The sequence below is a fragment of the Podarcis bocagei genome (assembly GCF_964188305.1).
Source record: "Podarcis bocagei genome assembly, chromosome: 1".
NCBI lineage: Eukaryota > Metazoa > Chordata > Lepidosauria > Squamata > Lacertidae > Podarcis > Podarcis bocagei.
The window spans coordinates 121,411,916-121,437,824 of NC_138125.1; the positions used below are offsets into that span (position 1 = coordinate 121,411,916).

At 46.8% G+C, this 25,909-nt stretch overlaps 1 protein-coding gene and 1 long non-coding RNA gene across 4 annotated transcripts in view; one reads left to right on the forward strand and one right to left on the reverse strand.

Moving 5' to 3' along the window:
- SLC25A12 (solute carrier family 25 member 12) overlaps positions 1-25,509 on the forward strand; it is a 57,676-nt gene extending 32,167 nt beyond the window's left edge. For all 3 annotated transcript variants that reach the window (XM_081168667.1, XM_081168668.1, XM_081168669.1), the window contains exons 12-18: positions 4,052-4,104; positions 4,586-4,666; positions 18,128-18,268; positions 21,279-21,417; positions 22,732-22,890; positions 23,023-23,113; positions 24,927-25,509. In XM_081168667.1, coding sequence (XP_081024793.1) covers positions 4,052-4,104; positions 4,586-4,666; positions 18,128-18,268; positions 21,279-21,417; positions 22,732-22,890; positions 23,023-23,113; positions 24,927-25,119 — 857 coding nt within the window. In that variant the 3' untranslated portion in view covers positions 25,120-25,509. The remainder of the gene's footprint in view (positions 1-4,051; positions 4,105-4,585; positions 4,667-18,127; positions 18,269-21,278; positions 21,418-22,731; positions 22,891-23,022; positions 23,114-24,926) is intronic.
- Positions 94-3,336, reverse strand: LOC308582272. Its single transcript, XR_014005593.1, has 2 exons — positions 1,989-3,336; positions 94-1,727 (listed from the first exon to the last, which is right to left on the reverse strand). It is a non-coding gene; the product is annotated as an uncharacterized lncRNA (long non-coding RNA).
- Positions 25,510-25,909: the final 400 nt, after the last annotated feature.

The following is a 25,909-nucleotide window of genomic DNA, read 5'->3' on the forward strand; positions in this document are numbered from 1 at the left end:
CCTAGTATTTCGACATCTTGGAACCAAACTCCAGAACCAAGTCTTACCTACAGTCTAAGCCTCCATGATGGTTCATTGCAGAATTTATTACTCTGTTCATACTTTAAAGCTCAGGCAGAAAAATTACACGGGTTTGACATTCAACAAAGTGACTCTGTGCCTTTGCAGTCAGGACAGAAGCCGGTCCGGATTCCTTTTCCTCTCCACAGATGATAGCGCCGCATGTGTATTTCGCCATGCAGTTTTTGTGCATGTAAAGGGTGAATCTGCTCTAAGACTGCATGAAGTACAGTGTGTGTGTCTATGCATGCTTGTATAAGTCAAGAGGACGAGACTGTGTAAGAAGAACCCTGTGCTGGATGAGACCACAGGTCCATCTCGTCCTGGGTTTCCCAGACTTGGGTCTCCGGCTGTTTTTGGATTACAGTTCCCATCATCCCTGACCACTGGCCCTGCTAGCTAGGGACGATGGGAGTTGTAGTCCAAAAACAGCTGGGAGGCCCACGTTTGGGAAGGTAAAAGGGAGGGAAACCCTGATCCATTCCCCTGTAGATCCATTTCTGCAGTTGCACCAACCAATTGCTGATGGGAAGTCAATCAGCAAGACATGAGAGCGTTCTCTCTCTCTCTCTCTCTCGCTGATCTTCCCCAGCAACTGGTATTCCAAGGCACGCTGCTGCCTCTGATCCTGAAGATTGTATGTAGGCATCATGACTCGTAGCCGTTGAACCTGTATACGTGTGTTTGTGCGCGCGCACATGCGCTGTATTTAGCTGTGTATTAATGGCGGTGGGAGGAGTGCCTCCAGGTGTTACTGTCTATTAGTTCCTTTAGCGGTAGGCACTACTGTGCTAAATATCCTTTTAATAGGGGATCAGAGACTCAGGCTGGGAGACCGGCATTTCTTTTTCTTGTTGTCAACCGCCCTTTGTGTGTTTAATAACTACCTTTCCCCCAGCATAATAAGTCTGTTAAGCCTCAGACAAAAAGGACTGCGTTGAAAGAAACTAAGCCACGGCATACATTAGCTGCTGATCTGCGTCCGTGCGTGTGTAGGTACTACACGCACATTTGATTTGGGCTTCTTAGGAGAAGGGAGTTGCGTGGTGTGGAAGGTAAACCCCACATGGCTTTTAAGCAGCGAAAGCTACTGCAGAGAATGGCATTCTGCTGCCGCTGCTGACGCAAGGGTGTGAACAGCACGCTGTTCTTCCTGCTAGCGGGGAAACGGCCTCATTGCACAGAATCGGCCTGCTCTTCCGGCAGTCGGCTCGCAGACCGCTCGCCCGATTAACTTCATTTCCCTTGAAACGACAGTGGGGTGAATCAGCACTTTATTACAGTTCTGTCAGCTTTTGCGAAAGTTGGGCCAGGGCGACGGTAGGGAGACAGGTAACACATGCGCCTGCTGTCTAGGTTGGAAAGGGACTGGATTAAAAGCGGCAAGATGCTTCGTCTAAAGCCAAGCGAGCGAAGGCTGCCCTCTGCTGATCTGTTTTCTTAAACAGGTCTGCTGCTGGAAAAGTACCCACCAGTTATTGCGGGGCAGGAAAGGAGCTCATAGGTCGTCGAACCTGTTCCCATCACTCACCTTTTCTGGGCAGAGAGTCCGGTGTCACAGGAACAAAAAAAATAAAATAAATATTCAAGCACATGACACTTAAAATGTCCCATCCCCATTTCATTTTATTAAAACAAATCCATTAAATAAAATACACTGGGCGGCACTTACCGTATTTTTTGCTCTATAAGACTCACTTTTTCCTTCCTAAAAAGTAAGGGGAAATGTGTGTGCGTCTTATGGAGCGAATGCAGGGTGCACAGCTATCCCAGAAGCCAGAACAGCAAGAGGGATCGCTGCTTTCACTGCGCAGCGGTCCCTCTTGCTGTTCTGGCTTCTGAGTTTCAGAATATTTTTTTTCTTGTTTTCCTCCTCCAAAAACTAGGTGTGTCTTGTGGTCTGGTGCGTCTTATAGAGCGAAAAATACGGTAATTCATGTTTTTGCTGTTTCACATTGACTTCCAGTGTACCCTATGGCCTGGCCACCCCAAAATTCCTGTTTCTCAACCTGCGACTATGTTATACCCAAAGAAACTTCGCTTGACAAACTATCTTTAAACAGGTGCAAGTATGTATGTGTTTTGGTGCTGATAGCCTCACATTGCACTTAACTTGGGGGGGGGGGGGAATCCAGCGACTTCATCTTCTTTTGTAACTTAACGCTAACTTTTCCTCCTAGCGCTTAAAACCTCTGTCTCTCCATTTTAACGATGTAAGTAACAAAGTAGACAGTTGCATTGGTCTTAGAAGTTACTTTCTTTTAGGTAGTGAAAAGAGAGCGTTGTGTGTAGATGTAGGTAATGTCGGCCTGGATACTGAGAACTGCACACAGGGAAAAACTCATGGGGGGGGGATTTTTCTGCTTTTTCCTAGCCCCTTCACCTCCCATAAACATTCCCCAGAGCGCCAGAATGGTATGGGAATGGAGGAAAGTGTGTTGCGTTAGAAAAGAGGAAGTTACCCAAAATGAAGTGGAAGCATCTTACGTGCCTGGAGCTCAGTCCAACTTTGGGTGTTTTCCAATAACAACAACAACAACAACAACAACAACAACAACAACAACAACAATAATATTTTTTATTTATACCCCGCCCTCCCCAGCCAAGGCTGGGCTCAGGGTGGCTAACAAGCAATAATAAAACAAGTTGAATGAATACAACTTAAAAACAAGATTAGAATACAACATTAAAATATTGAAACAGTAAAACTGTGTTAAAATGCAGCCTCATCACAGGAAGAGAAAGAAAAGGAAAGAGGGGGAGGGGATCAGGCTGATTCCAAGCCAAAGGCCAGGCGGAACAACTCTGTCTTACAGGCCCTGCGGAAAGAAATCAGATCCTGCAGGGCCCTGGTCTCATGAGACAGTGTTCCGCCAGGCTGGAGCCAGAGTTGAAAAGGCCCTGGCTCTGGTTGAAGCCAATCTAACTTCCTTAGGGCCCGGGACCTTTAGGGTGTTGCTATTTATGGACCTTAAGGGCCTCTGTGGGGTATACTGGGAGAGGCGGTCCTGTAGGTACGAGGGTCCTAGGCCGTGAAGGGCTTTAAAGGTCAAAAACAGCACCTTAAATCTGACCCTGTACTCCACCGGGAGCCAGTGCAGCTGGAAAAGCACTGGGTGAATATGTTCCCATGGCAGAGACCCCGTGAGGAGCCTCGCTGCAGCATTCTGCACCCGCTGGAGTTTCTGGGACAGCTTCAAGGGCAGCCCCACATAGAGCAAATTACAGTAGTCAAGCCTGGAGGTGACCCTCGCATGGATCTCCATCCCACGCCATTCAGGGACTTCAGAGTGAAGAATGGGGAAAGGGGTGGGTGGGAATAGAACTTTCTTCAAGTTTCCTTTCACTTGCACTTCTCTGGATCCAAGCCACTGTCTTTCTCTTATGAATTAGGTTAACTATAGGAAATGGTATTGCCTGACTGTGTATATAATGACGCTTGACTGGAGTGTCTACGGAGCTCGCTAGACGTCCTGGCATTTCAATTTTGTTTCCAAGCAGCAGTTTAAATAAGAAGTAAAAAGCGGCAGGACTTGATTGGGAATGAATGAAACCACCTAGTGACTGATTGCCGATTGATCAAATCGACAAGGAGCAGCATCTTGCGGTTAAAAGAAAGGCACACTGTGTGCTCTGAGCATCCCGCAAGAGGCGTTTGGGAATAACTCAGCAGCAATAAAGCTGATTTCAGTTCATAGCAGGCAGCTGATATCGGGCAATAGACTTAGGAAAATGCAGCGCCAGCAAGCCCTTTGCCAAGCAAGCTCATCTTCACCGTCTGCGGTAGAAGTCTTGAAATGCTCAGTTGCAAAACGGCGCAATGGGCACATAGCAGAACTGCCAGCTCCATATGTAGAAACATCATTGATGTCAAAGGAAAACCTCTGTGGGGAAATGGGCGTGTTAGGCTATTACAGGGCAAAGCACCCTAGACATGGTGCCAGCAAACTTGAGTGTGTCTAATTGTGATACATTTGCTCCATTTGCCTAGGGTTGCTTCCACAGCTCATTGGTGTCGCTCCAGAAAAAGCCATTAAGCTTACAGTGAGTATATTTATTTTTAAATAATTTTCTTTAGAGGGTTTTCGATCCAGTTTTTGGAGGAAACGCTCCTCAAAAGCAGCTCCCAACGTACATACAAATCCAAATGCAGTATGAAAAATGTGAACATAAATATATTTTAAAGTGAGGATAACTCGACACTTTTGCACTGCTTTCTTCTTTGTTGGGGGAGACATATTTATTTTTGTAGAACACCCAAAACATTTCTCAGGTGATATCTCTGCTCCAGGAACTGCCACACTCTGGCCTCTTGTTTTTAGATCTCCTTTTAGAAAAAAATCTTTATTGAAAGTTCAAAAAGTACTGTACTTCACCAGATCTTAACCTATTACAGAATTTGTAAGAATGGATTCCAGATATCAAATCCAAATATCCAAATATTGTTTTTAGATCTCCTGAATAAAACTGTAGACGAGGAAGGTGGAATTGGGGCCTGATGGTATTAATTATGTCTTTCTGTTAGGTCAATGACTTCGTCAGAGACAAATTCACGCAGAGAGACGGTTCCATTCCACTGTATGCGGAGATCCTTGCAGGAGGCTGCGTAAGTATCCCTGCCGTGGGAAGGAGCACACCTTTCCCACTTTGTGCACATATTACAATGACTGCCGACACATAACAATTTTATTGCTGTGTCATGGGAAGAGCTGCCGCAATTTTGGTGCTGTTTGTCCCTTTCTGTTGACACCTTTTCCACTGCCGGCTGCTACGTGGAGCAGGTTACAGCAAAGCAGGGCATCTCTTTACATTACTGCCATCAGCACGGACCTGTTGTTAGAAATGTCAGGTTGTTTTCCCCCACAGAACAGCTCTGATTGTCAACACCGGCTGGAGAAAATGACCGTGAGAAAGCCACGGCTGTATATATATATATATGGAGAGAGAGAGAGAGAGAGATGTAGAGCTCTCTTGGTTTTTTGGCAGAAGAGTTCCTTTTGTCTGAAAGGTGGAGAGGAGCTGGATTTATCTCCTGCAGAGCAAATCCGTTGTCTGCTTGCAACAGGATTTATCTGGCTCTAGTAGTTTGTTTTTTTAAATCAAGAGGACATTTATGTAAGTAACAATGCACCGTATTATTCGCTCTATAAGACGCACTTTTCCCCTCCTAAAAAGTAAGGGGAAATGTGTGCACGTCTTATGGAGCGAATGCAGGCGGGAGGCTCTGCTCAGCACTCCCTTTAAAGAGACGCGTGGAGCTGCCCTTCTCCCTCCTTGGGGAAAAGCCCCCAAGAACCGCACACACACTTCACACGCTCTTTAAAGGGAGCGCGGCTCTTGGGAGAGCCTTCACCCCCCCCCTGCCCGGGAGAGGCTGCGTGCGGCTAGCCCATAAGCCAGGAGAGCAAGAGGGATCGCTGCGCAGCGATCCCACTTGCTGTCCTGGCTTCTGGCTTAGCGCATGGCTCATGCAGGAGGTGGGGGAAGGGACAGAGCGCGCGGCTCTGTCTTTTCCTCCACCTCCTGCAAAAGCCCCCAACAGCCTCACAGAGCGTGTGTGTGGTGCTTGGGGGCTTTTCCCCGAGGAGGGAGAAGGGCAGCCCGTCAGCCCCTCCTCAGGGAAAAGCCCACAAGCACCACACACACGCTCCATGCGGCTCGTGAAAGGGAATGCTGAGCAGAGCCTGGGATGCATACAGGCTGTGCTCAGCGCTCCCTTTAAAGAATTTTTTTCCCCTTGCATTCCCCTTCTAAAAACTAGGTGCGTCTTATGGTCAGGTGCGTCTTATGGAGTGAAAAATACGGCAAGTGCAGGGCCAAAAGTGAAACACTTCTGAGCTCCATCAGTTTCCATGGGGGAGAGTTAAGCAGGTGCCTAATTCTGTCCCAGTGAAATCAGTGGGAGTTTTAAGTGTTGTACATTGTATATAGGAAGCTGCCTTGTGCCGAGTCAGTCCATCAAGTCCATTGTTGTCTACACTGACTGGCAGCAGCTGTCCAAGGCTTCAGACAAGGGTCTCTCCCAGCCCTACCTGCAGAAGCAAAGGGTTGAACCTGAGACGTTTTGGGTGCAAAGCAAATGCCCCACCACCGACTGAGCTGCCGTCCTTCTCAGAACAATATATCACGGACATTTTCCAGGACGCATTGATTCCATTGCAGCTTGAATCTTATTGAAATGCAAGGAGTTCCACTCTAACACATTCCTTACTGAAGGGCAGCTGCTCTTTCTGCCCAGCTCAGTTCTCCTGTGCCCTTCAGGAACCAGAAATGTACCACCACCACCCCCAAAAGTGTGGAGAGTAACTGATGCAAAGGCTGGAGGCAGGTAATCTGTTTCTCAGAGAACCGACAGCCGTTTGAATGAATGCTGACTGCTTTTGGTGAGCACACTTAGCCCAAGTTCACCATGGGTTAATTTTCCAAATATACGCTCAGCCTTGGCTTGCTCTTCTTAAAGCGTTTGGGGAAGGTCCCTGTTGAATTGTCAAACCCGGACCCTGCAAAGGTATTGCATTTTTATTGTTTACTATTTATTTGTATATCACCCTTCGTACGTAAAAGTCAAGATGGTTCGCCACATAAAGTGGCATCATAGTGCTTTTAGTACCTTTTTAAAGAGTTGAGTCGAAAAGCATCTGTCTTCCTATGTAGCTTCTGTCCTCACTTTGGTGAAGCAATAGACTCAGTTGTGCTTAATGTTATTATCCATTCTAAGCCAACAAAGGTCCGTATAGTTAAAGCTATGGTTTTCCCAGTAGTGATGTATGGAAGTGAGAGCTGGACCATAAAGAAGGCTGACCGCCGAAGAATTGATGCTTTTGAATTATGGTGCTAGAGGAGATTCTTGAGAGTCCCATGGACTGCAAGAATACCAAACCTCTCCATTCTGAAGGAAATCAGCCCTGAGTTCTCACTGGAAGGACAGATCCTGAAGCTGAGGCTCCAATACTTTGGCCACCTCATGAGAAGAGAAGACTCCCTGGAAAAGACCCTGATGTTGGGAAAGATGGAGGGCACAAGGAGAAGGGGACGACAGAGGATGAGATGGTTGGATAGTGTTCTCGAAGCTACTGCGAGGAGGCAGTGGAAGACAGGAGTGCCTGGCGTGCTCTGGTCCATGGGGTCACGAAGAGTCGGACATGACTAAACAACAACAACATCTAAAAGGCCACACCTGAACCATATATGTAGAGCACTATTACGTCACTTTAAGCAACCCTGCTTCTCCCCAGTGAATCCTGGGCACCATGGTTTGAGAAGGGTGCTGAGAGTTACAGGTGTACCTTGGTTTTCGAACAGCTTAGTTTTGGCTCCCGAACGCCAGAAACCCAGAAGTGACTGTTCCAGTTTGCGAACTATTTTTGGAAGCCGAACGATTGGAGCTTCCTGCAGCCAATCAGAAGCCACGCTTTGGTTTCCAAACGTTTTGGAAGTTGAACGGACTTCTGGAACGGATCCAAGGTATGACCGTATTCCCATCACAGAGCTGAGTGGTTTGAACACCAGTCCCTCTTTCCAGGGAACTCTGGGAACTGTACCTCTGTGAGAGGAATAGGGCTCTCCTAACAACTACGCGGTGGCGTAGTGGGTGGCGCTGTGGGTTAAACCACAGAGCGTAGGACTTGCTGATCAGAAGGTCAGCAGTTTGAATCCCCGCGACAGGGTGAGCTCCCGTTGCTGCTCCTGCCAACCTAGCAGTTTGAAAGCACGTCAAAGTGCAAGTAGATAAATAGGTACCGCTCCGGCGGGAAGGTAAACTGCATTTCCATGCGCTGCTCTGGTTCACCAGAAACGACTTAGTCATGCTGGCCACATGACCTGGAAGCTGTATGCCGGCTCCCTCAGCCAATAAAGCGAGATGAGCGCCGCAACCCCAGAGTCGGTCACGACTGGACCTAATGGTCAGGGGCCCCTTTACCTTTACCTTTAACAACTTTCAACACCCTTAACAAACTGCAGCACCCAGGATTCTTCCATAGTGCTGTAATAATGCTTTAGATGTATGGTGCAGCTGTGGCCAAAGAGTCTGGAGCCCTCCTCGGGTTTGGATCTGAGAACTCTTAATAACTTCCTGTTGAACAGGCTGGATGGAAATCCCTTCAGCTTGTCACCAAAACCATGGGCAATGAGGCTGTTGACCTCTGCAAACTCCGAATTCAAAGAGGCAGCCCTGGAGTGATGCTGTTCTTACTTCTCCCTGATTAGAAATGGCAGCCCTGTAGATACCCCAGCCTTCGCTTGTCAGCGTACAAACCCACGTTTGGGAAAGGCAACAACTGAGCGAGTTATAGGCGTACCCCAGAGAGAACCTAATCTCGCTTTTGAAGGCCCATTAGAAGCAGCTACAGTTATATGGAAGAGACCCCTCAACCCCGCAAATAAATGTAATTCAAAGGCCTGACACATCTGCTGACTTCTCTCCCCCCCCCCCACTTCCCACCACCAGCCCTCCCCCCCCCAAGTCAGCTATAAACTGCTGGGGGCTGCTGTGGTTTCATGAGGAAGCCCACACAGCCTAACGGCAGTATAATTTTTATGAAAATGTATGCACATTTTAAATTAGACTTGAGTTCCTTTAAAAAAATATTGCTTGAGGATGTTTTCAGGTATGCATTCATTAGGCTATTTCCCCCCCTGCTGAGACATGTGTTCAGTAAGGAATCTTAGCGATTTCTGTTTCGGTAATGAACTTTGATTATTAGGGTTACTAACTTAATAGCGTTTTGTACCAAAACATGTTTCTAGCATGGGCAAGTCTTCATTAAGCGCTACCTCTGTCCCTTTTTGCTCAAGGAATTTTAAACTGAAATGTAGTCTGATGATCACACCGAGAACATTTGAACATCAAAAGCTGAGCTCATCATTGCTTACTCTGACTGGCAGAGCATCTCAGAAAGATGTATTTCCCAGCCGTATGTGGAGATGTTGGGGTTTGAACCCAGGAACTTTGCTCTCTCACTAAGCTATGATGCTCCCCTTGGGTAGCAGACGAGGAATCCTAAGGGGTTTTTGGCTCTGAATTGCACATCCTCTGCCCCAAGTACTAAAAGAACAGCGCTACCTGCACAAATGTCTCTGAGCCAATCCGCTACAGAAAGGCAAATGTTTGAGCGCTTCCCCAGTAAAGATGTTTTTTTTTTAAAATAAAATATCTATTTAAAAGAAAGTCTTCTCTTCTTGGTCCCAGGGCATTTTAGGGCTTCTTATAGGCAACAACTAGCACCCTAAAGCAGAGACATGACCTTGCCAACAAAGGTCTGTATAGTTAAAGCTATGGTTTTCTCAGTAGTGATGTATGGAAGTGAGAGCTGGACCATAAAGAAGGCTGATCGCCGAAGAATGGATGCTTTTGAATTATGGTGCTGGAGGAAGATCAAACCTCTCCATTCTGAAGGAAATCAGCCCTGAGTGCTCACTGGAAGGACAGATTGTGAAGCTGAGGCTCCAATACTTTGGCCACCTCATGAGAAGAGAAGACTGCCTGGAAAAGACCCTGGTGTTGGGAAAGATGGAGGGCACAAGAAGAAGGGGATGGCAGAGGACGAGATGGTTGGACAGTGTTCTGGAAGCTACCAGCATGAGTCTGACCAAACTGCGGGAGGCAGTGGAAGACAGGAGTGTCTGGCGTGCTCTGGTCCATGGGGTCACAAAGAGTCGGACACAACTAAACAACAACAAAGCACCCTAAATTGCACTCTGAAACAGCTGGCGCAATAAAAGGGGTCACATGATCCCAGCACCTTGCCCCAGTCGAGATTTTAGCGCCTGCATTCCTCATGTATTGGAGCTCCTAAGTGCTTTTCAAAGGCAGCCTCACGTTGTGTGTGATTCTAGTGCAGTCGAAAGTTAAGTGATGCATGCAGGACTGTGCCCAGGTTGGACCCTGCCTGGAGTGGGCACCCCCATCGGAACTGGGGGGGAATCGCAATAGAGGTGCTGTAGGGATAGTAAGGGAGGGATTCCTTTTATTGGAACAGGGCTGTTGGTTTCTGTGGACGGCGTCTTCGAAGTGGCCATATTTCCAGAAGGGGCAGGACGATGTAGCTGACCAACATCAGCTGTATGGAAGTGGAATCACCTAGCTATCTCCCCTGTGTGCTTCTGTTTTTAAGAAACAGGAAAAAAGGGAGGCAGGGACTTTATTACTTTCACAGCATCATTCCATATACAGTGGTACCTCGGGTTAAGTACTTAATTCGTTCTGGAGGTCCGTTCTTAACCTGAAACTGTTCTTAACCTGAGGTACCACTTTAGCTAATGGGGCCTCCCGCTGCCGCCGCACGATTCCTGTTCTCAACCTGAAGCTATGTTCTTAACCCGAAGTACTATTTCTTGGTTAGCGGAGTCTGTAACCTGAAGCGTCTGTAACCTGAAGCGTCTGTAACCCAAGGTACCACTGTACTTGTCAGGCTGCAAGGAGCGGCCCAGAGCACACAGTTGACTGTGCATCCTTTTTTGTAAGAAGCCCCATTGAGAGAATGGAGTGATGTGCTGGGAAAAAAATTCCCCAAGATCCCTAAAAGCAGAGGGCGCTTAATGCGCACTTGACTGAGAGAGTTAGCACAAATTTCTGGAGCTTAGCTGGGAGAAGGGAGTGTGAGCACCTAGAAGTCGTCTCCTAAGAGCAGTCTACGTCAAAGGACAATGTTTTCAGTGTGGGGAAAAGTTTTGGTCCGGGACGCTGTCTGTTTTCAGCAAGAGGAAGTGGGTGTTGGGGGCAGGGCTGAGGCGCCTCCCCCCCCCCTTCCCCCTTTGTGTCTTGTGCCTCACGGGTGGAATTGGAAAGGGCAAGAGGTCTCCTCTTCCAGGGTCACTTGCGCATTTCCTTCCGCCTCTGGCATGTCAAAAGGTGTTTGCTGTGGGATCTCAGACTGCATCTCTTCTCTCATAACCTTTGCTGTCAGCTTGAGTTTTTTTGCATTTGTTCCTCGTGGAGACTTTATTTTACATGACGTTAAGGTTAAGCAAGGGAGCTTGAATTGTTCGTGCTCCTGATCTGTATGAATAACCTCCATTCAGGATTGAATTTGTCATGTTGCTGCCCCAAAAGGTGTCTGTCATAATTTAGGAACCATTTTCTGCAAGTGCGAATAACTGGGCTTGTATTGGGCTTATTATTTGGACGTTCTATTTGAATGGGGCCGTTGTTTATAGCACAGCCATGCCAATGCGCTCTCAGAATGTCTGCATAGATTCTTTTTTCCAGGGTGTTCCGCCCCCTCCTCGCTGAGGGTTTGGAACCAAGTTTCCTTGGTCTCCCCTCCTTAATAAATTTCAGTTTCTAAAGCAGTGATAACACCCATGCTGCTACCATAGCCATTATTACAGTGGGGCATTTGTTGAGTGCCAGTATTATGCTACATGCTGCACAGAACCTGAGTCAAGTCATGTTTGTCCAGAGGGACAGGGATGCGGGTGGCGCTGTGGTCTAAACCACTGAACCTCTTGGGCTTGCCGGTCGGAAGGTCGGCGGTTCAAATCCCTGCGATGGGGTGAGCTCCTGTTGCTCTGTCCCAGCTCCTGCCAACCTAGCAGTTCAAAAGCACACCAGTGCAAGTAGATAAATAGGTACAGCTGCAGCAGGAAGGTAAACGGCGTTTCCATGTGCTCTGGCTTCCATCACGGTGTTCCGTTGTGCCAAAGCAGTTTAGTCATGCTGGCCACATGACCCGGAAAGCTGTCTCTGGACAAACGCCAGTTCCCTTGGCCTGAAAGCGAGATGAGTGACGCAACCCCATAGTCGCCTTTGACTGGACTTAACAGTCCAGGGGTCCTTTACCTTTACCTTGTCCAGAGGGGTTCCGGTTCCACCTTAACAAAATACCTTCACTGATCATCACTAAATATAAGGAATGAAACTCTGGAACAAATTATTCCACAGTTCAGCCACTGATCCAGGATGGGAAGTTTTGGGCTTCTGGATTAATCCAGTCAAGTCATTGCACAATGAGAACGGCTTACTCTCATGCAGTGGAACTTCCCCTCCCTCTCCGTCCCCCCCCCTCGCACTTACCTAAATCTGCTCCTGAGTGTAAGGAGACCCCCCTCAAGAGTAGATTAAGGGGCAGTGAAAGGGGGGGGGCAGAACGAAAAAATCCATTTACACAGGAAGAAGTGTTTCTGCTGATGCAATGGCTTTATTTGTTTCTTTAGAAAATCCATAAACATCTCGCTGAAAAATAAATTCCCCCAAGTGTCCGTATGCAACATGACTAAAACATGCAAGCCAGTTAAAAACAAGTATGCATAAAGCCATCTTTTTAAAAAAAGATTTTAAACAACTTTTTTTAAAGTTCAAAAAGTACATAATTAAATGTGCACTAAACATGGTGAGACGTAAATAAAAGAGAGAAAAGGAGAAACAGAACCCGTGTTTAACCTGTTACAGTATTTGTAAGAATGGATTCCAAATTTGTCTTCGTTTATATGCAAGATGTTCATATGTTGCGAGTTTGTAGAAATCTTCAATCAAAGAAGGTAGCCGCATTTTTATTTTTCCAATTTACCAGTATCAAAGATGCATAAAACCATCTTTAAAAACCAAGGTAAAATCAGCGAAGCTTTTAAAATAAGTGTAACTAACTTGTGTGTCTGGATAAGCTTGCTGAAATTAAAACCTTTTCATCCAGTGTGTAAAAATAAATAAATAGTGAAGCCACACCTGCCTACCGTCAAGTGGCAGGGAGTTCCAGAGCTGCCACACTGAAGGAATGACTCGTCGCAGATGCGGAACGGGCATTGTGTGGCACTTGTAAAAGTGCGAGTTCCACAGACCAAAGTGATCAAGGAGACACATTTGAGGCAATCATTGAGGTAAACTGGTCTATAGCATCAAAGCAGATAAGCCTATGCCAACTTTGAACTTGGCCTGGTAACATGACATTGGTCAGTGCAGCCCTCTGCGTGCTGCAGTTCTTGTGGCCAGATCCTTGCACTTAAGTACTTGGAGATGTGCGCATCTTCAGTCCACAGGACTTAAGTGTTGACACCACCAGTCACCTCTTGGAATAGGTAGGAGAATGAGCCCAAGGCCTTGTAGTCCCTCAAGCAGCTGACGGTTGCTGTCAGAGCTGGCAGTCCTGCCAACTTTTGGGGTGTGTATTTTGGGACACACCGAATAGTGTTGCATGCAGGACTCGTGGCCGCACACTTAGTCATGTGCACAGGCAGGAAAGAAGCGCACACATTTTCAGAGGTGCTTTGAAAGAAGAGTTTGGATTTGATATCCCGCTTTATCACCACCTGAAGGAGTCTCAAAGCGGCTAACATTCTCCTTTCCCTTCCTCCCCCAGAACAAACACTCTGTGAGGTGAGTGGGGCTGAGAGACTTCAGAGAAGTGTGACTAGCCCAGGGTCGCCCAGCAGCTGCATGTGGAGGAGCGGGGAAGCGAACCCCGTTCCCCAGATTACGTGACTACCGCTCTTAACCACTACACCACACTGGTGAGGGACTCGGTGGGGGAGCAATTGGCTGAAGTCGGAATTTGCAATATTTTCCGTGCCTTTCCCCTCTGACCTCACACATGACAGCCTAGGACTGTGGCCTCATCACTGAGCCTTAGACAAGATTGTGCATTTTAATTAAAAGAAATAAGCTACATTGTGCTTCTCAGGCCCTCAACACGGTTCTGAAGCCCCAAAAAACCTGAAGCTACTGATACAGGTTCCATCAGTCAAAACTGCATTTTTCTGAAATCCTGTCCCTTTAAAGAGCTTGCTGCTGTTTGTGTAGATGCAAAACACCATTTCAACCGCTTTCCACAAAAGGAACTGGGGAAGTTAATTGGGCCGTGATTGGCTTCTCCCTCCCTCTCCTTCGAAAATAAAAATGTTTATGAATTAATCTATTTGGCTTTTTTTACAGGGTTATTTTGCCAGCCCTGCAGGAACTCTTAATTTCTAAAAGATTAAAAATAAAAACAAAACAACGCCTTGCAAAACAGAATTTCCTGTATATACAGGCACCACAGTAAACTCCGGTGAACCAATCTCAAATGACTAGCCTGGCCAAATTCAATTTCTATTCCTTTTTTAAAGTGTGTGTGTGTGTGTGCGTGTGTGTGCGTGCGTGCGTGCGTGCGTGCGTGTATGTGTGTGTGTGTGATTTCTACAAGAAATATCTTTAATGACTCAATGAACAAATCTACACCATTCAAGTCAGTTTTGCCTTGTTTTTTCTAATGGGAGGGGAAGAGAAAATATTTTGCAAAATGCTTATGCTATCAGTGTGTGTCATCAGTTACCCAGCTCAAACAAACTGCTGACTACAATGCCCACAACTAGGGCTGGGCGAGATATTGTCCAAAACCAAAAGTATGATATTGGTTTCGTAATTTTTGACCTAGCGATATATTGCAAATCGTGATGGGTGGGTGGGTGCTTGGCCTGAAAGCGAGATGAGTGCCACACCCCATAGTCACCTTTGGCTGGACTTAACCATCCAGGGATCCTTTAGCTTTTACCTTTTTAGGCACTGAAACTACCTTGGTTGCCCTTAGGATGACCTATGTCAAGGGAGAGATGGCAGGGGTATATGACACTGCCGAGAGATCATGGTTGTGGAGGAAAGGGTTTTAAATTTCTTCTTTTGTGGTGCTGTGCTGGTGAAACCCCCCTCCCCCATTTCCCAGAGCCTATTATTATAATTTTAAAACGAAGTGTCGCAGCCAGCATCACATCCAGGTTTAATTTTGGTTAAGGCAGACAAGCCCTTCCGAGTAGGCGGATCGGTCCAGCCGTCTGTCCCACGATGACCCCTGCACTTTTCCCAGAAGTGAAGGGTGGTTAAACCTATAGCGGGCCAAGGGAAAGTCTAAACATGTCACTTCCCAGTACGTTTACATGCTTCTGGAGCGAAACTGTCACGTTGAATCGCCTGTGAAATTTTGAAATGCTGCTTGGTGAATGTCTGAGGTTAAAACGCACAACTTGGGAGAGAGCGGTTCATGCAGCAAACCTCCTGTGAGGGACGGGGCTTGCGCTCTTGCTAATGAAATATAAAACAACTTGACAGCTGTTGAATTTGTGTCACATCCAGGCTGGGGAAACTGGTAATATCAATCTGTTTCTGTCTGTATCTTCCCCCGCACCTTTTAAAAAAATATATATATATAATTTTTACTGTAACAGATGTGGTAATGGAGGTGTGCCCATTATTCACTCTGAAACAATGAATTTCCAGTTTAAATGGTAAAAAGCTCTCCTCGTCAAGCCCTAGAGCCCTGCCAATTATTTACAGTAGCAAAAGCCAATTTTCATTCAGCTCACCTTTTGCCATCACTCAAAATCATTAAACACTGACAAGCACAACAGCAATTAATGCTCCCTTCCAGCAGCGATGGGGCCTATTTATATTTCTTAGTCACTTTGCTCCCAGAAATGACCCAAAGCGACTTACAATGCAGTAGAAACGCTGAAACAGCCAACTCTCCCAATAAAAACCGAAAGCGCACATTTATACGAATCAAAGCCTGCTGTTGTGTTGCCACCCTACAGACCTCTTGCGGAGCAGAGAATGGCCTCGGGTGATGATCGCAGAGTTCGGACGGCTGGTTCTTGTTGGGAGAGGCTGGCGGCGAATTATCGGGAGCAAAACCTGCCCTTTGAACCGAGCCTAGAAACTATTCGGTAGCCAGTGCGGTCGTGCCAGAATTGGTGCTATACGTTTAGGCTGCCCTGCGCGGTCGACAGTCCAACTGCTGGACTCTGCAGCAGCTGCACTTTCCGAACTCGCTTCAAGGCCAGCCCCACATAGAGGTTGTCAGAACATAGGCAACAGAAGTTAGGCTTTCCCTGTCCAGAGAAGGTCCCAGTGGGGCCACTGGTCAAAGCTGACGGAAGACGCAGTGATAGCCAGGCCTTTTCACCCTTGTCTTTTATTCCGCCGTGGTCTTTTGTTCCACTTTAGTGGAGGAAGTCCATCAATGAGTCCAGTGGCTTGAGTGTAGGGTCGCTCTTGATGGCATTGATAGTCTGCCCCTCCGTTCAGCAGCTGTGTACTTGCACAGTGCTGGTTGCCACAGCCTCACCACCTCCTGGTAAAATGCTCTTCCTTCCTTTATCTGTCGCTTTGCCATGGCTGCTGGTGGTTTTGGCTAGTGAACTGCACTTCTGCTGCTGCTGTGACATCAGCAGCTGCTAGCCAGTCACGTGCCTCGGGTTGCCTGCGCTTTCAGAATGCGCTTTCCTGTGTTAGGCTGCGTGCAAAATTGCAAACCCCACTTAAGACTGGGTGAGCTGTTCTCCGGTTTTCCACCTACCAACTGAAAAACCTACTTATTTGTTCCGTACCAAGAAGAAGGAAAGCACGGCATAATAGACATTTGTTTATTGTTGCAATTTCAACTAAAGCATGGTGGGCTGCCCTAAAACATTGGCTCAGGATTTCAGCGTTTGATCTAGGGAAGGGTTTGTACCAACACCTGACCAATAAGGAGTTTGTCAGCAAATGGCAGAAAACCATGGCTAGAAAAGCCAACTCTACTGATCTGTCACCCCCCCAACTGTATTACTGGGTTATGAAGGCGCCCTAAAGACGTTAAAGCAAAGATTATGGGATAATGCACACAGTGACTTGCGATCTCGATCACACACAGTCTGTAGTCCACTGGCAGTAGGAGTACAATATAGGCATGTCTTTAAGTTAACATGTTACATTAAAAACCTGACAGTACCAAATTATAGAAGGCTTTTCACCAAAGCCAGACTAAACGTCTTTCCTTCTGCAGTGTTGGATGGCAGGTTGAGAGGAGTTCCCTACCAGGACAGACTTTGCTCGTATGCTCAAGACATCAATTCCATAAAACATATTTTGCTGCACTGTGCAAAATATGAGCAAGCCAGGGCTGAACTGATATTACCCTTGCTGGTACCTTTCCCGGGAAAATAAGAGGCTCACTATGTCAGGTTCCTATTGGAAGACCGGACAAACGCTAGAACATTAGCAGTGGCAAAGTTTTTATCGGTGGTTGCAAGAACCAATGATCCCTATCTTTTGAACAAAATGCTTGTTTAACCTGGAGGTAGGCTGTATGAATTGTGTATTGCTTTGTAACGATTTGTTGGGTCTCTGGACCATAATAAAGATTGATTTGATCTTATTGTTGTCACTGTTATTAATTTTTACTCGTTGCTTCCCTTGCACGCAGGGGCAAAGGAAGGGGAGGTACGGTGGGGGGGGTTCGACTTGGGTGTCACCACTGCGGGGGGCGAGGTGACAAAATGCTGGGTGGCACTCACTGCGGGGCTGCAGTGCGCCCGAGCCACGCGTCTCTCCTGGGAGTGACACGGTGGCTTGGGTCCCCACAGGCAGCTGAGTGGGAGGAGACAGGCAGACTCCTCTGCGGCCCCATGGAGCGTCCTGCCCCGGCTCGCCCCGCCCCCGGTCGCAGGGCATGTGCACCACCCAAGGCGCCCGCTGCTTGCACGTGACGCAATGTACAAACACCATAGAAACACATTTATACAAATAAAAAAGGCAGGTCAGTGTATTCAACTGTCTGTACATTCTGTGATGGTTGACACAGATTTCATACTGCTTTTCAGCTTATTAGAACCATAGCATTGTACTGTTGGAAGGGACCACGAGGGTTCCTGCAATGCAGGAATCTTTTGCCCCATGTGAGACTCGAACCCATGACCCTGAGATTAAGAGTCTCACGATCTACCGATTTTGCTATCGGCGCTGGGCCTTTTCCAGGGGCGGCAGTAGAGTTACAGGATTGGCTTAGGGGCTGGGGAATATTTGTCTTCTGAACTAAAACACACCATACAGAACCAGCTAGGCGGAGGACCATCGGAATAAAAGCAGGAGGCTGAGAGTGGATGTCTGTGTCCCCCCCCCTCCTTGTGATGCCCCCCTTTTGAATGCCTTCTCAATGTTCATCAGTTGCCAAAACTGTAGCAGCTCTGATCCCTAGAATATCAGAATAGCGAAGCAAACCTTAAGTTGCCTAAAGCCGTTGCCCGATACTCAATGTGGATGCGGGTTGGAAAGATCACGTGTGGATTTGGGGGTTCTTTGGGGGGAAATCGCTTAACATTGTGTTGTGTTCTGCTCTCGCAGGCAGGAGGGTCTCAGGTCATCTTCACGAATCCCCTGGAGATTGTCAAGATTCGGCTGCAGGTGGCAGGAGAAATCACCACAGGGCCGAAAGTTAGAGCCCTCACCGTTCTAAAGGACTTGGGGCTTTTCGGTCTTTACAAGGTGTATATTTTCTCTCTTTCTACATTCCACTCGCTCAGATTTTTGTGTGTGTGTGTGTGTGTGTGTGTAAATCTTTTCAAATTTGAAAACAATCTCTGCCTGCAGGGTAGCCCTATGGTTGAAAATAGAGAGAAACCCACATTTATATTAGTGGCAGTGGGATGTACAAAAACACTCCCTCGCTTTCTTCCACGGGCTTTTATCCCGAGCCGTAGGGAGTCATGGCTCTGGGGACCCGCTGGCTTCTGGCACAGATCGTTTCAGTGGGAAGAGGTGGTGGGGTGTGTTGTAGAGGGAGAAAAAGTTTCCTCGCCTTTCCCTTTTGTGTTTATTATGGCAGCCCACATAGCCTTAGCATTTATTTCGTGTCTCCGCTATCTCTATTGTTACATTCACAGCGGGCTGCTCTCTTTGTCTTAATCACACGGCGGCGGCGAAACAGTAGTGTAGTTTAGCAGAATTCAGATCTTTAAGAAGTTAAGTGATGGGATTTGTCAATAATGAATTCGTTTTGTGAAGGGAGGGAGGAGGAATAAAACCTGCAACCAACCCAGCGAGGCCCACACCGTACGGTACTTTTAGCAGAATGCCAGTAAACAGATCCTTTCCCTGCAGGTCTACTTACTTCCATCATTACAGATCAGAGGTAATGGAGCGGAAGCTATTAGTTTTCTTAAACTCGGAAGACTATTTCTTCCGACACCCTTCATGTCGGCAAGAGACTAATACGTAAATTCGGCAGAGGCAGGCAGCTGGGCTCCCGAGAAACAGTGTTAACGCCTTTCTTTGTGCACAGAATTTGGTTCCGGAGTGGCAGCTTCCATCCAGAAGTTAGGACATCAGGAACTGCATAGCTATAGCATTTTCCTAAAGGCGTTTTAATACACGGAGCAAGATTTCACTGCAGTTGGGTGGCTGGTATTGTTTCTTGTCACCCTTTCCCTTTAAACCACAGTGTCTTAAAAGAGGGTCTGAGTGGGTTGCTAAAAATGAATCCCAGATTACCGTATTTTTTGCTCTATAAGACTCACTTTTTCCCTCCTAAAAAGTAAGGGGAAATGTGTGTGCATCATATGGAGCGAATGCAGGCTGCACAGCTATCCCAGAAGCCAGAACAGCAAGAGGGATTGCTGTTTTCACTGCGCAGCAATCCCTCTTGCTGTTCTGCCTTCTGAGATTCAGAATATTTTTTTTCTTGTTTTCCTCCTCCAAAAACTGGTGGTCTGGTGCGTCTTATAGAGCGAAGAATACGGTAATTTGAATTGAGCGAATGGATTTAGGAGGCAGATTATAAATCATTTGGGGGTTTAAGGGTGCATGGCTTTGATTCCACCGCTACAAGCTGTGCTAATGGACTTGACCATTAGAATCATAGCATTGTACTGTTGGAAGGGACCCCGAGGGTCATCTAGTCCAACCCCCTGCAATGCAGGAATCTCTTGCCCATGTGAGACTCGAACCCATGACCCTGAGATTAAGAGTCTCATGATCACCGATTTTGCTATCGGCGCTGAGCCTGTTCCAAGGGTGGCAGTAGAGAGGTTGCTACATACTGATGATAGGAGGTATCAATTGGATCATCACAAGTAGACTCTCCTGCCCATAGAATTCAGAAAGACAGCGGCCATAAACAAAGCCCAAACGAAGTCCACTGCACACACTGCCACACAACAAAGCATTCTGGCTTTCAACCAAAGTGGTGGTTCTCCTTTTTCAGTCTGACGGCTGCGGGTGATTGGTGCTTATAAGTCTTTGAGCATCTCCAATAGATCTTGCAGCCAAGGACTCATACGGTCTGAGCATTGGGTCTTTTCTTGCTCATTCACGTTCAGCTTTCTTCGCTTGCCCGCATTGTAAAGAGCCCTGCACCCTCAGCTGTAATATTTGTTCATGGAGCCACAGTAGCATTTTCTCAGCCAAGACGTTCCTGTTCAGACATGGCAGGTGGAGTGGGAGGGAATGCAAGCATGTCTTTTATTCATTACATTTCCCCTGCCCTCACTTTCACGAACCCAGGTTGGGTCACCCAAGAAAATAAATATATTGAGATATACAAAAATGCAGCCACTACTTAAAATGTTGCAAACTTTTGGTTTAATAATAATGATGATGATGATGAAGAAAATAATAATAATAATAATAATAATAATAATAATAATAATAATAATAATAATAATAATAATAAATTATTTATATTTATTATTTATACCCTGCCCACCTGGCTGGGTTTCCCCAGCCACCCTAGGTGGCTTCCAACCGAATATTAAAAACAATGCAGCGTCAGACATTAAAAACTTCCCTAAACAGGGCCACCTTCAGTTGTCGTTTAAAAGTAAAATAGTTGCTTATTGCCTTGACATCTGCTGGGAGGGCATTCCACAGGGCAGGTGCCACTACCGAGAAGGCCCTCTGTCTGGTTCCCTGTAACCTCACTTCTTTCAGTAAGGGAACTGCCAGAAGGCCCTCGGAGCTGGACCTCAGTGTCTGGGCTGAATGATGGGGGTGGAGACGCTCCTTCAAGTATACCGGACCGAGGCCGTTTAGGACTTTAAAGGTCAGCACCAACACTTTGAATTGTGCTCAGAAACGTACTGGGACATCCTTGGCGAAGCGCCCGTGATTTGGCATCAAATACATCCCCAGCAATACTGCAGCGAAAGCGCTCAACTCAAGAGCAATCGCCAGTAAACACCTAGCAAAAGAAGCACATTTTAAAATTGGCATTGGAAGATAGGCAATTGAGTGCCAATTGAATCTCAGGAGGGAAGAAATTCCCCAGCCAGGGTGCCACCACCAAAAAGGCTGGACCCCAGGGTATAGCATAATGTACCTATACTATAGACAGAACCACAAGGCGGCTTCAAACCGGTGTTGCCCACATCTCAGGGCTGGGGCTGGGGAGTCATCTTTGCGCCTGGGTAGTCCCAGAGCCTTGTGTGTAGAGGCAGTTTGAATTTATCCTGTGTGTCTATAACTTGTTTGCACTTTCCCCCCCTTATTCACGTGACAGGGTGCCAAAGCATGTTTCCTCCGAGATATTCCCTTTTCTGCCATCTATTTTCCTGTGTACGCTCATTGTAAACTGATGCTTGCAGATGAAAATGGCCACGTGGGAGGATTTAATCTGCTTGCAGCTGGTGCTATCGCAGGTAACATTTTACGGCATGATTTGCAGGCAGCTCCCCTTCTCTCACATACCTCTCCCCCCCCCTTGCCAAACCTGTCCCCTTTCCTAGCAATCGTTAATATTCATTGGAGCCAAGGATAGGAAGCTAATACACTATTGTATCTAGCTTAATCTAAATTTGATCACTTTTATCCTTGGTGGGAGGTAGTGTAATTTTGACGAGAGCTAATTACATTTGCATAATGTGGATAAACAGCTTAATGCAGCTCAGCAACTTGTAGTCAAATTTGTACTCTTGGCCTCAATAGGGGAGTTGCTATTGTTTCAAAGCTCTCAATGTGGGAGGCTTGGCGTTTAAAATCTCAAGGAAACATACAGAGGCAAGTTTTTTAAAATTATCTTGTCTGGTTTCCCTTCATTTGGGAAGGAGTTGACATCATATATAGAACAAGAGTGTGTTTTAGAGGTTGAAATTCAAAATTATTCTTTCGGGAGAGCCAAAATTCACTTCATCTGCAACTTGTTTGAAGGAGAAGGCATTAAAATAGTTCACATAAGCATTTATTTGAAGCAGAAAGCAATTTTATGGCGCAGTCCTTCTTTCCTGTGCCCATGAGTGGGAAGGCGTTTGTTCAGATTTCTGCTAAAGCCTTTGCTCCCCATCCCATTGCTGGATCTGTCAGGCCTGTTGCCATTCAGACAGGCACAATACATGGTGTCCAATCATTGCTGACTATGTGACTTTGTGTATGGGTTATTTACCAGCTTCACACTTTATGCCAGAGTACATTTCGCCACATGGGTATTTGAAGCCCTAAACAGCCCCACCCCCATCATTCAGCCTGGACACTGAGGTCCAGCTCCAAGGGCCTTTTGGCGGTTCCCTCCCTGTGAGAAGTGAGGTTATAGGGAACCAGGCAGAGGGCCTTCTCGGTAGTGGCACCCACCCTGTGGACCGCCCTCCTATCAGATGCCAAGGAAATAAACAACTATCTGACTTTGAGAAGATGTGAAGGCAACCATGTATCGGGAAGTTTTTAATGTTTGATGTTTTACTGCGTTTCATTTTTTTTACTTGTCGAAAGATGCCCAGAGCAGCTGGGGCAACCCAGTAAGATGAGTGGCATGTAAATAATAAGCTATTATTATAATTATATTGAATGTACTCTGGCATAAAGCGTTAAGCTGCACACGAGGAAAGGAGAAGCTGCCGTTGGCTTTTGGTTTGGTTACAAATGCGACTTCAGCCGTTATTCGTATTCATATTCTTTGGCGTTAGAAATGTTTCTGCCCGTCTCTGTTTGCGTTAAACTAAACACTCATTTCTCCTGAAAAGGTGTGCCTGCTGCTTCCTTGGTGACCCCTGCTGATGTCATCAAGACGAGACTGCAAGTGGCGGCTCGCGCTGGCCAGACGACGTACAATGGAGTTGTTGACTGCTTTGGAAAGATACTTCGAGAAGAAGGCCCCGCAGCTTTCTGGAAAGGAGCCGCAGGTAAGGAAAAGAGGTGGGATGTGTGGGTACATTTGTAACTTCTGTTTTAATTTAAAGAAGACTAGAGAGTCCCAAGGCTCGCAACCATTTAAATACCTGCTCAATAAAGATTGTGCTTATTCTGTTCAACAGCACGAGTGTTCAGATCTTCACCCCAGTTTGGCGTCACTCTAGTGACCTATGAACTTTTGCAGCGCTGGCTCTATGTTGATTTTGGAGGCATGTAAGTACAGTTTACCATCCTCTAAACCAGGCTTCCTCGGCCCTCCAGATGTTTTTGGCCTACAACTCCCATCATCCCTAGCTAGCAGGACCAGTGGTCAGGGATGATGGGAATTGTAGTCTCAAAACATCTGGAGGGCCAAGGTTGAGGAAGCCTGCTCTAAATCAAGCGCAGGGAACCTGTGGCCCTTGATACAATGTTCAGCTTGCAACTTTCATCAGCCTCAGCCAGCATGGGCAAGGATGATGGAAGTTGAGGTCCAACAACATCTGGAGAACCATGGGTTGTCACATCCCTTCTTGGTTGGTGAAAAATGGCTGGTACATTTAGATTAAATTGTGTTTCTAAATATAAACAGGAGAGTTCAGCAACCTAGAATATAATCTTTACTCTTCAACACTCCGGTTTTCATTACTGGTCTTAGAGTAAGGTTGAGACACTGTGACACAGAACAGGCAGGTGATGCGCTACAAGAAATATAGGGAATCTGTGGCCATCCATATGTTGTTATTGTTGGACTCCAACTCAGCCCCAGCCAGCATAGTCAATGCTCAGGGTTGGTGGAGTAGTGTCTGCACCATCCAGCAGTTCCTCAGCTTTTCTCCCTTCAAGCTTAGAATTTGTGCATTTTTAAACTTAAGAGTCCACTGGGATGCGGGTGGCACTGTGGGTTAAACCACAGAGCCTAGGACTTGCCGATCAGGAGGACGGCGGTTCGAATCCCCGCGACGGGGTGAGCTCCCGTTGCTCGGTCCCTGCTCTTGCCAACCTAGCAGTTTGAAAGCACATCAAAATGCAAGTAGATAAATAGGTACCGCTCTGGCGGGAAGGTAAACGCCGTTTCCGTGCGCTGCTCTGGTTCGCCAGAAGCGGCTTAGTCATGCTGGCCACATGACCCGGAAGCTGTATGCTGACTCCCTCAGCCAGTAAAATGAGCGCTGCAACCCCAGAGTCGGTCACGACTGGACCTAATAGTCAGGGGTTCCTTTACCTTTAAACAAAGAGTCAGAATCTAAATCAAAGCTTATGACCAATTTACTGCCCTTGGCTGGTGGCATTCAAGGTATATACGATGAATCATAGAAGAACCCTGTGGTGTCGGCTGTTAAAAAGATTCATGCCTTGGTTGATATAAGCCACCATGCACAAAGGTCTTTCATGGGGAGAGAAAAAGCCCAGTGAACAACACCTGACCCAGTCCTAGCTATTTCAGATCTGCATATGCATTCCCCAATTGAGTGATCTGTTGGATCAGCTCTGAGTACCCGGTCTAGATTCATGCCCAGCCATGCTCAGCACTGTTAAAAACTGACAAAAAGATGTGTGGATGGGCCGAGATAATGAGTGTAATGCTTCAGGTATGGGCAGGGAACCTGTATGGGCTGGTGGTCCAAATCTTTATTCACCCATGGGCTAACTTTGACAGGTGGATGGAGCCATCTGTCATGGATGCTTTGGCTGAGATTCCTGCATTGCAGGGGGGTTGGACTAGATGACCCTTGGTGTCCCTTTCCAGCTCTACGATTCTGTGTCAGGTGACTGGGGTGGGGGTGGTTTCACCTGTCGAATTTGATTTGCAATAGTGTGGTTGCTTCAGCAGCACGTCCCCCACAGGGAACATGCTAGCAAAGCAGTACCCAGAGCAGAACTGAAGCACCCCCTCCACAGTGGTTATGGGGAAATTGCCTTACAGGCCATATTGGACTCCCAGGTAGGTCAGGATTTGCCCCGCAGGTTTCCCACCCCTGCCTTAAAGAAATAGCGTTATGCTGATGAAACCTGAACTCTAATTTTCTCTTTGCCTCCTTACCAGCAAACCCTCCGGCTCAGAACCTACACCCAAGTCTCGAATCTCCGGCCTTCCTCCTGCCAATCCCGACCACATAGGTGGATATCGACTTGCAACAGCTACTTTTGCTGGGATAGAGAACAAATTTGGCCTCTCTCTTCCAAAGTTTAAATCAGGTGCTGTTTCAGCGCAGCCCAAAGCAGCCGCTCCCTCCTGAGCCAGATTAAAAAGTAGTGCCATGGACAGAGAGCAACAGCCGTGGCTCTGCTCCTCCAGTCAGCTGCATGATGCTCTAGCTGAATGGAGCACCGACATCGAATCACTCCTTTCTATCCAAAACACAGCTAATCATTTGCACACGGGAGACCGATTCAAGCTTTAAGTTCTATGCGTAGAATAAGTAACTAGGGCTTGGCTTAGCACAGCTTGCACTCCATGTTACTGTACATATTGTACAACTTTGTACAGAGACATTATCATGGCACTGAAATGCAACTGCATTTGTAGAAACAGGTGTTGCGGTTCTAAATAGTTTGAAATGTACAGAATGTTTTGGAAAGTGTTTTATTAAAAATCATGTGACAATAAAATTTATTAAAACCAAGAATGACAGGGTTCTTTTTGTGTTCTAAGCTAAATTCCTCCGTAGGAAGCAAACGGATTAAGTTATCCTTTTGGACAACCTTGCTATAGTCTGCAAGACAGCAAGAGGTGAAGAAATGCAAAAAGATGAAAATGTTTGCTGGGGAGAAATGGTGCAAACTCCCTCCCCCAGCAACTGGTATTCAGGATACAGGCTTTGGTGGAGGAGGCAGAGCACAGCCTAGCTAGGAGCTAGGATAGCCCTCTCCTCCATGAATTTGCCTAATCCTCTTTTAAAACCATTTCATTTGGTGGCCATCGCTGCATCATGTGGGAGTGAGTTCCACAGTTTTAACTACTGTCATTTCTCCAAGAAGTCCCAACTGCTACACCCTTTCTGCATAGGGGAATCATTCCATCCCCTC